Source organism: Mesitornis unicolor, unplaced genomic scaffold, assembly GCF_000695765.1.
Source record: "Mesitornis unicolor isolate BGI_N332 unplaced genomic scaffold, ASM69576v1 scaffold3131, whole genome shotgun sequence".
Classification (NCBI taxonomy): domain Eukaryota; kingdom Metazoa; phylum Chordata; class Aves; order Mesitornithiformes; family Mesitornithidae; genus Mesitornis; species Mesitornis unicolor.
Genome location: NW_010164268.1, coordinates 2,921 through 14,246, shown reverse-complemented (window position 1 = coordinate 14,246; position 11,326 = coordinate 2,921). Strand labels below are relative to the sequence as shown.

Below are 11,326 nucleotides of genomic sequence, written 5' to 3'. Positions count from 1 at the left end.
CCTCCAGACAAAATGCAAACAAAACTTCCAATGATGTTAAACTAACATCAAAATTCAATGCTAAAGGAAGAGGAATACAGGGCTGGAAACAAAAATCTACTAGATAACCAAATTACACCTATTTTTTTATTTGCCAAGGCGCTACATAATCCCTTCCATAAACTGAAAAAGCCGTTTCATAATTTGTACTATTGAATTTGCTGTCAAACCAACAAACACTAAGCAGTCAGATAGTCAAAATTCTGCCTCAGATTCTGATGTTGTAAATAGTCAGCTTCACTAAGTTTAACACTACAGGTTACTTTAAACAACAGACAATTCAAGAGGTGTGCATTATAGCAAGATTAGACCCTGAATCATCATAATTGCTCACTCTCAAATAAATTCCTTCTAAAGAGGTTACTCTTTTTATCAACAATTAGGAAACAGACAGAAGCTTAAAAAAAAAAATCAAAAATAAACTTTTTATTTCTATTGGACCATTTTCACAACTTTCAGCTACCTATCAGATAAATGCCTCTAAAATAGTTCGTGTATTTTTGCTTTCCTTTCAGTAGAAATATTTTCACTGAGCTACTTTGCATTATAATACTACCAGTTTTGCAGTCTCTGGGTGTGGATAAGCTCCAAGCAAAATGATGCATTTGGCACAAGGCAAGGTTGATTTAGCGTTGGCATTAATTACCCATTTTGATTAACAATATTTCTAGTAATTTTTGCTTTAGTGTTTAAAATTATGTGCATGTTTAATTCAGCAAGGGGGCTAGCTGATTTTGTAGAAGTTTCTCCAAATGCATTTATCAATACAAATATGAAATAATTTGCTATAGGGAAATATTAAGACAGTGCAAGTGACAAGGAAATAAGATAAAATAGTCGTATTCCACAGCAAAAACACTAGCATGTATTTTTACATCTTATTAGCTTAAAAAAAAATCCCTTTGGATTTTCTAAACTGTTTAAAGCTGTGTAGCATTTTCCTTTCAAAACACATACTCAGGTTTGGAAAACTGTGTAAGTTCGAATTTCACATCACTTCTGTTCTGATGTAATAGTTAGAGCCAGGCCATAGACACCTTTGTTGGTCAAGTTAACTGTTGCATGGTTGTGTTATCCTGAAGGGCACATTCACCTCTTGCATACTATGGACACCACGATGAATTTTTACATAAACAACGTACATTTCTAGGGCCTGACTCTAGCAAAATGCATATTAATCTGGCTAAATTAAAAAAAAACCAAGTACTCTCAATAGTCTTAATCTCTCTTAATTGAACCACAAGTGTACAAGAGAGAATAATATAGGTGGCTTCTAAGCACATGCTGTGTATCATTATGGAGGTGCTGCAGAGTGTACATTTTTGTGACAGCTGCTGTTTAGTTTTCCAGCAAGGATGAAACCCAGGAAACACTGAAGACTAAACAAAAATTCCCAGCAACTTCAACAGAAGTTGTGCTTGTTTTAAATATATTACAGCATTTGTTTACATTTCTCTTATCACTACAACAGACTTCCATGAAACTACTGTTTTTAAACCATCACATGTAATTCATGCTATTAGTATTAATTTTGGCAATTAAGGTCAGAGTAATTTTATAAACTAAAGCTGTATTAGCTATAAGCTTTAATTATAGCTACTGTTCCTCAGTTTGGAGTAACTTAATTTACAGAGCTACTATCCCAAATTACATGTCCTCTAATTTTTTCCTACTGAAAATTAGTGATAGCAGAAAGAGGATAGAGGGTATTTATACCACATGAATGAACAGAATGCTTCACACTTGGATGATTTAATTTCACACTTTCTGATGCTATACATTTCACTCCAGACACGAGTTTTTGGCATCACAATATATTCAGGACTTTACTGCTGGTTATTACCCACCCATCTTTAAGATCTCTGTTTCTCTCTTCATTGACCTTTTTAATCTCTGCTACCCAACTTATACCTCCAGCGTCCAAATCAGAAAACTCAGAGCATTGCTCTAGATCATAGAAACAGCAAGAACTGCAACAAAACGAGCCTAGGTGTGTTTGATGAAATGACTGAGAATTGAACGGCAGGGCTTAGAAAGATGTCAGTTTTTAAGAGAGGTACAAGTGGATTTATTGTTAAAACAAATAAAACTATTTTACTATGACAGAAAAAACATCTGAGGAATACGTTGCCATTATGTTAAAAAAGGCTGCTTGCATTATGGAACAGGTATGGCATAACAGATTCCATACAACACACTAACAAGTTGTTACTTTCTTCAGTCCTGAATTATAGATTAAATGGAAAAAAAACATTTGAGTCATGTGAATTACATACCCTCAGTCACTCTGAGCAAGCACCTCAAACTCAACATTCAATTTAAGATAAAATGATTTTAATACAAATGCCTAAGTCTCAGACACTTAGCCATCAGAACTGTATCCAGACAGGCATCTAGGCAGTCATACAATAATGCATGCCAGAAACACAAGACATCTCAGAATGATCATGCTGAGATGCCTGCACACTGACTTAAAAGCTCAATAGGTGGATCAGAAATCCACAGAGCTGGACAGGGACAAAAAAAATTTTAAAGTATCTCTGAAAACACAAATCTCTGAATAGGCAGCCCAGTCAGTCTGAAGCAAAAGAAAAACTTGAAGACTTAGTCCAGTTACTTAGCTACGTATTTTAAGCTATAATCTACTATTCCAATATGCACTATATTATTAGTATAACTACAGCAAAACCTCTTGAAAGCAGTTTAAATCAATGTCATCCATACTTACTTTGGCAATATTTTTAACTGGTTTTCTCTAAGTTCCAATATCTGGAGTTTAGTTAATCTGTAAGAGAAAGGCATAACTAAATTATCACAATATACAGTATCTTAGGACAAAAGCAATCTCTAAACTTACTTCTATTGCTGAATTAGAAAAAAAAGATCAACCAGTTTGAAATATTTTTAATGGAAGAATTAAATACATTTTGTGCATAAATCTGCACGTTATTTTAAATTAAATTGTGCTTTGGGGTTTGGTTTTGGTAAAGCAGCAAACAATCTAAAACTCGTCTGCTTTTCTGTACCTGTTTGAACATATTTGTTTTTCTCCATCTCAAAGATATTAAACCACTTCATTGAATTCATTATGGGCACATGTTATCATCATGTATATAGGAAATAATAGAAGAAAGGTAGGATCGGTCCAAACAAGGTAAGATGCTGAATTTCTAATAGTGGCAGTGTATCAAAGCATTTCATAAAAAAAGTCTCAGGAACACATGTGGTCTTCCACATGGTAAAAACAATCTTCAATCTTCGATTTCCTTCCATATTCCCTTTCTAGTCAGCTTCTTAATCCATTTGGATAGTTCTATTAGAAGGCAGTCTGACCTTATTTCCAGTAAATCCTCAGTTGCAAGATAAATAACCTCTGAATTCCAAATTCAACTGCTTAGCCAAGATAAGTTCAAAGCAGTCTTGACATTCACACAATGTACCATCCTCAGTGGAACTTTTCGTATCAGGATAGCAGTGACAAAACTAGCTATCTCTTTGTTAAATGAAATGCAGAAACTGTGTTTGGTTAAAATACAGACAAGGTTGTAAAGAGAAGAGTTCTACATGTGACCCACTAACAGCCGTCATACAACACAAAATAGGGCATTAAGCTACCAAATCAAAAAGGAGCATACTGAACAGACAGTCTTTCCTGAAGGTGCTCAACTGAGTGCATTTTAAGGACAGAGACAAAAACCCTTAATTCCAATTAAGTAAAAGGAACTACCATTAAAGCAAAAATAGAAAGTTGAAAACTATATTTATTTTTCCTCTAGACATTTGCTTATTTTTGGATGCATTTGAAAGTAGCAATCTGCTGCACCTACGAATAACCTAAGAATATAACAGTGACCTTGAAACATAGTCCAGCACTGCAAGCAGTACTTGCCATATGGTAGCAACTGCTGGAGGGGAACCTCTTCCCCCCTCAGCTTCTCAAAGACAAACCAACACTCTACTAATGAGAATCCAGTTCATGGTAATATCACTGCTGTCAACCTAGGACAGAACTAGAAAGGACTTCCTAGCCTTCTTACATTACCTGCACCCTCAGGTATCAATGTGTGTCAAAATAGAACTTGCATGTTTGAGCACCTCAGATTTGAATGGTCATTTTGGGCTTGGACTTCTGAACCCAAGCACAACCAAACACTGCATTAGGCTCCAGCTGGTCTTTTGCTTTTATAAAATGGAACATAGCTACGTAGTTTGTAGTTTTTCTTCACCAGTCAAATTTCTCAGTTGAAAGCAGTACAAGCAAACCTGCGTTCATACACTAAACTATATATAAGCACGCCCACACTTTGTTGTCGTAAGTCAGAAAACTGTACTCTTAATAAATTAATTCTGTGAACTTAAAGGCTGCCTGTGACGACAGAAAGGTTTATAGCTTTGTGACCTTCATGTTCTGCTCTTTCTTCAGCTAACCCTAAGAAACTGGAGATATAAGAAATTCAGTATTTATGTGCAGAGCTACACAGAAGCTACTAGAGAAACATTTTCAACTTCTCCTTGCTAGGAGATATAGTGTGTGTCTAAACTAGTAATTTTCTCTCAGTAACCGATGAAAAGTATTGGACTGAAGCAGTTGTCACTTCTTCCATTAGGACTGTAAGGGTAAATTCAAGTTTAATATAATAATACATATCAAATACTCCTCCTAGCTACTCTTTAAATTGCGGTTGTAAACACCATACTAGCATCTGAACTGCTATAACAGAACTGAAAAAATTAAGTTTTAATTTGGAAGAGAAATACAGAGAACTAGCCAACCTATACTAAAGGAAGAAGAGAAGTCATAGCAGCAGAATATATATTTCTTGTGCAGTATCACAAAGATCTGTCATACTGATGTGGAAATACTTTCCTTCTCAACTGTAAAAACCCGTAACAGAAGTATTTACACATCATCTAAACACAAAGCTGTAACAGAGTACTATTCAACTTTAGTAATATACACCTGGTGTAACAGTCTCAACAAAATTATTGTTGCAGTATTGTTATTTAATGTATCCAACTTAGCCTGCTTTTAAAATGTAGCTCAACTTTTAAATAAAACAAAATCTCTACTTTAACACCTTGCCAGGATAAGATCAATATTCTTCCCAAATCAGATTTCTTTAATTACACAATCTGTGAGAAATGTAAAAGAAACATGTAGCATGTATACTTAGAAACTCATTGTCCAACAGCAGTCATTCCTAAAAATATTTCATAGAGATGTTATTTTTCACCTCCTTTTCAGTTTTGCTAATGCATTTTTTATTGCAACTAAAGTCTAAAGGCAAGAGGACTGAAATGTGTCCTATAGCAGGTTGCATTTGCAAAAATTTCAGCAAAATTGCATATGTGTAACTAAATTAAGTCCCCAATTTTATTATCACTGTACATTCATGTAAAAAGTCATCCCTAAGTAAATACTATGATAAAAAAAAATCTACTACTGCAAATCGTACTGGCAAATTTTAGATCAAGAAGAATAAAAGTTCATTGCAGAATCACAGTAGAAAGTCTCAGGAAGCAATGCCCCATTATAGACAACATTCTCAAGAATGAATGAATGAAGAGTTTTTAGAGTGACATTGAAGATAAACTCCTCACATTTCTCAAAATTAGCATGCAGTAAGCTTCAAGTTTAGAATGCTCTACTTACATATTTGTACATTTAAACTAAATATACATGATGTATTTATATACAACGGATATGGTTTTCTTAGGTTATCATAAGCAAATCTCAGATTTCTGTACAGTGGCATAAAGGCTGATTCTGAGATCCATGCCAATATTAATGCATTCAAACTAGAATTTGAGTCTGGAGGATAAAAACCCACTAGACATCTCAGAATTCTAAAGGAATCAGCACATTTAATCAGAAGTCTGGTGATTTTTACTAAGTCTAACTAGCCTGGTACAACATCACTGAAGGAAAGCAAGTATGTAATACTCAAAAAGAAGGGGAAAAAAGTTTGGATATTCTTGACTTTGATAGTATGCAAAACTTTATTACAAATTTTGAAGGTGCAAATGAAGCATGAAGGTAAATGTAATAAAATGCTGCTTGGACACACTAACATTAGTTTGCATTACATTGCATTACAGAGTGTTTTCTTTCCTAAGCACCAGGCTTAACGCTATTGACAGAGGCACTCAAAGACCCATTTTGAGACTATCCTGTTCACTATTTTTTAACAGCAATCTTAAAAGATAGGAAAAATGTTTAAATTGGCTGATGCCATGAAAGACAGTCACAAACAATACAGTGAAGTATTAGGGGAAAAAAACTGTGCAATCTTAAGGACTGAAAAAATAGGCAAGGGACAAGATGCTATAGCACATACTCATGATTTCCTTGTAGAGTCATCACCCATTTCTAACTGAGCTGCCCAGTGCATTAGTTGATCATGAGGTAAACAACACTAGGCAGCTGCAAAAAGGGCTAGTGGAATGCTGGAGTGTAACTACAAACGTTTCCAAGAGAAACAAGAAGATAATCATGACATTGTACAAGCCATGAAGAGATCTCAATTTGAATTCTAAATATAGCTAGATATGTTGTCGTCCTCTCTCAAGAAGAAGATTAATTCAAACTGAAACTCATTCCAAGATATATTAATATCATCAGGCACAAAGGAAAACCTACCATACCGGAGGAAAGCAGAATTTTATTTAGTCTAACAAATCAAAAGAGGGATATGAGAACACTATAAGAACAGCAGGTGAGAGAATGGGGGACTACACTCATGAGAGATTACAAAAATTAAATTGTGGAACAAATGAATATGAACAGTCAGAAGGAAACTGATACGGGAAACCAGATTTTTAACCTGACCTGCTGGAACAGAGACATGACACAGGGAGCACAAGAACCTTGCTAGCTTTAATATGGCATTGGCTTAGTTTTAAAAGGCATTATTGCCTGTAGTTACCAGTAAGAACAGACAACAGAGCTCAGTTACTTCATGTGTTCCCATGTAATGAAAAACAATAGCTACAAAGGATATATACAAAATAGTGAACCAAATCGGAAAAGGTGAAGGCTTGTCCTTTATGGGAATAATCAGCAATGTTCTAAATATCCAAAAAGCTTCTACCAGAGCTTTTAAATGTTTGTTTAAAAAAAAAAATAAATTCCCATATTATGTAGTACAAGTTAAAAGATCATTTGCACTAGCAAGTATTTTATACATAGTTGTGAAGTTGTGGGATGGAAGAGTAGCCTGATCACTTAGAGAACAGAAATACATAATGTCATTTCAAAAGAAGGTTCAGACCCCTTTAACATTTTACTAATTCTTTGTTTTCTAATTTATTTGATCTAAACATTGTCTTCTTATAGAACAGTGTTACTTTTGTGCAGGCAAACTTACGTAAATACTTTGAATTCGTTTAAAAACAGCTGGTGAGAAATGCCTTAATTTCAATTTCATTCACCTAGCTACAAGCTACCATGCTGTAAGTCACTATATTGTAAAAAACAAGGCTGAATTCTTCATAGCTATTAAAAGAAACACTACACTGGAGAATTCACTTTCAAGTTGCCTTCAGTAACTGATTTATTCTTAATCTGTTATTAATTAATAACTTCATTTCCCTAACCATTACGCATTACAGAAGTGGACAGTGAGGAAAAAAAAATATAATAAAGCTTTTTTAACCTATGTTAAATACTTGCAAGACCAATCATGTCAACCTTAAGTCTTCAATTTCATCTGTACTACCTGGTTTTTTTATTAAGAAAATCTTGCTATTTGGTGAGACTTAAATACAAATCAGAAAAGCATATAGGCAATCATTAAAATGCCCAACAAGTAAAGACTATGCATCTTCCAGATCTTCTCCTTCAACCTTAAAGAAGGCTTTTGAAATACAAACTTTGTGTACTAAAAACAAGCATGACAATTAATGCTTCTGCATCGTAAGCAGCTTTTTTGTAAGCTGAGTCTGTAACACATCTGGCACCTCTAATCATTTATCAGGAAACGAGTAATAACTAACTGGACAGAGAAAAATAGGCCAACAACTCCAATCTAAGAAACTAAAGGTCATTAATGGAGTGCACCTGTGCTTATCTTTCATTGTACATCTTCTGATCTGCCAAACTTTTGCAAACTTCTTTCCTAATCTCTTGTAAATGGTGCCAACCCAAATATAACGACACAGCCTAAGGCAATTGCTTTCACACTGCAATACGCTTGGTTGACTAACAGTCATATTTCCTGAAAGAGAGGATTGCTGGACATGGGATAGGGTAAGGTAGGAGAGTGACAATCTAGGAAACAAGAGCCTAAATTAAGAGCAAAGAGAGGGGAAAAAGGCAGAAATTGCTCAATCAGCATAAGGAGAACAGGACCTAGGAGCCTTTCTGTTGACAATATTATCCATTCACATTTGCTCCCAAGATTTAATCCATTTTTAAGAGGTAGAGGGTTAGCATTTGTCTTGTACTTAAGATAGCACATGGAACAATTTTGCTTAGTCAACACACGGTAAACATGCTGAGTCTTTCAGAAAAATTAGTGATAAAAAGGCATTTGAGAATTACAGATGTATATGAAGGAATCTGTTCATCCAAGAGAGAACAAGTGGAATTAAAGATGTCATTATTTGCTTCACTTCCATTACTAAATAATAACCAGCCTGCATTTCAGAAATACTAGTCTCCTGTACTTACCAGACTTCTGTTGCAAAAGCAGCAAGTATGTAAATGAGTTTTATTTCTTGGCTTTTTGTAAGCATTCTATCTGTCCTTCAAAAGTCCAATTACAAAATGTTGATAAAGATTCAGAGTTTTTTTTCTGTAACTAAAATATGGCATAAATGGATTGGTAAGGTATACTTCTTCCTCTCTTCCAGTTCACACTTTCCTAGAGAAGCAGCAGAAACTACTCTGCATAATGTTAAAACTAGATGCAGTTACTAAGTTTCAAATTCAACTTACCTGCCAAAGTTGGCTGGCAAAAACTCAAGAAAAGCATCATTCAGGTACAGCTGCGTTAGGTTTAACAGTTGGGAAAATCCATCTGGAAGCCTATATAGAAATATAATAAATGTAATGCTTTTGTTTCAATTACATTAATGGTATTAAGTAATATGTTCTTAATCATCATTGTATTGAAGTCCTACATATTGATAACATTAAAATTAAGGTGGTACCAGAATTTCTACAAAGCTGCAGTAGATACTAAATTAGTTTCAAATTTATTTTAAATATTGAGGACAATACACCTAATATGGAAGAGGAGTTCATCAGAGACAATATGATAAATTAAAACCTATGCCACACTATTTTTCCCTAGAAGAGTTCTGTTGCACAAAGTCTGTGTGTCTGGCAGTGCTAATTCTGGCAAATTAATTTTGTCACTAGAGAAGGCAATAGAGAAATCTAATTATAAAAGCTACATTTGAAAAACAGGGGTACAGGCTTTAGAGTAAAATTAATTTTCGTTACTGAGAAATAAAAGTCTTTGCATATTTTTCTATGTCCACAGAGAAGTGAGATAAAAGCTGAGAAAGCCACATAGCCTATTAACTTGGGCCAAATACTGAGTTGGCCAAAGAGTAATTGCATTTTTTTCTGTGTAAATGAAAGGAGAAACAAAAACTGTATTAAACAATACAGCGTCCATTTTGTCCAGTTACCTTTTGCCATCTTTCAGGCAACTTCACAATTCCAGGCTCAAAAAAGTTCTTAATCATTTCCGGCAAAAAACAGTTCCAAAAACAATTTGATATCCTGATCAGCAGTGTGGGTTTTACCATTTGAGGCATTTTGTAAAGAATGAAACAAATGGCAGCCTGATGGTGCTGGGTCTGGTGAATGTGGTGGATGTGGTATCACATCCCATCCAAGCTGCAACCATTTTTGACAAGCGACCAAACTTTTATGTGGTCTAGTGTTATCATGGAGAAACACAACACCTTTGTGATTCACCAGTTCTGGATGCTTCTGTTTGATGGCATCATTCAATTTACCCAGCTGACAACAGTACACATGCAAATTAATGGTTTGGTTCCTTGGAAGCAACGCACAATACCTGTGAAATCCCCACCACACTGACAGCATCACCTTCCTTGGGTGAATATCTGCTTTTGAAGTGCTTTGAGCTCGTTCATCACGCTTGCTCCGTGAGCTTTTTCATTCATTGTTGTTGTAGACGATCCATTGTTATCATACGTTTCAAAAATGGATCATTTTCTTCATGTTTCCAAGACAGAAATGCAGATGTCAATGTGCTTAGTGAGATTTAATTTCTTTGAGCTCATGTGGTACCTAAATATTGAGCTTCCTAATGTATCCAAGTTGTTTTACATTGTTTTCAATGCTCAATTTTTATACGTTAAGATTATCAGCAACCTCTCACGCTGTTAAATGTCAACTGGATTCAATCAATGCCTTTCTTTTGTTGGTATCAACTTCAATTTGCCTTCCTGAGTGTGGTGCATCTTTAACATCAAAATCTCTGGACCGAAACTTAGCAAACTAATTCTGACACTGCTGTAGTTTTAAGGCATCTTCATCATACATATCACATAACCATTATTTATTTGGTGTTTATTTTACGGAAAATCAAAAGGAACATTTTTGTCATACTTGGCTGTAGTACTTCAGAAAAGGAAAAAACACTGTGCAAGTTTATAAAAAGTTAACAAAATAATGCACGTTTTCTAAAACAAGCTCAAACTGTCAGCTGTCAAGTTACAGAATAAATTTGTGGTTTACAATTAAGTTAGTTACATTTCAAGATGTGCACGTGCATGCATCTAAAAAATAAAACAAAACACAATTGCTTTTTGGCCAAACCAATAGTTTAATGACATGGCTATACCGCATGACAGTGCAAAGAGATTAATGATACTTCTCAGGTAACTCTGCTCCTTGTCTCCAAGAGTTGGTGCATGTCTGGAGAGTTGGTGGTGTTTGCACAAAATATAAACCAAAAATATTACAAACTTACTTTGAAATTGGATTTACGCTGGCCTCAACAACTGTCAAGACTTTACAATTTTTTATATTTTCTGGAAACTCCTGTATGCCTGCAAGATACAGGGACAGGTAGAGAAACAGTTTTAAATTATTAGACTCCTAGGCATAAAAATGATGCACGTAAAACCGCTAGCCATAAAAACTTCAAATCGTTCAGCAACCAGTGGACTGGTTCTCTGGTATTTCATTTTAGAAATAGTTTTCATTAAAGAAATAATCTTACACAATATAAATTCTTTTCCTATTCTATTCCTAAAACATTTCATATTGCATATCAACAGGCAGTTCACCAAGCAGCATTAT

At 34.7% G+C, this 11,326-nt stretch overlaps 1 protein-coding gene across 1 annotated transcript in view; it reads right to left on the bottom strand.

Annotated features, from left to right (window-relative positions):
- ERBB2IP (erbb2 interacting protein) overlaps nt 1-11,073 on the bottom strand; it is a gene marked incomplete at its 5' end in the record, with an annotated part of 42,186 nt that extends 31,113 nt beyond the window's left edge. The window contains 3 exons of the mRNA XM_010194238.1: nt 2,768-2,824; nt 8,978-9,067; nt 10,995-11,073. Coding sequence (XP_010192540.1) covers nt 2,768-2,824; nt 8,978-9,067; nt 10,995-11,073 — 226 coding nt within the window. The remainder of the gene's footprint in view (nt 1-2,767; nt 2,825-8,977; nt 9,068-10,994) is intronic.
- Nucleotides 11,074-11,326: the final 253 nt, after the last annotated feature.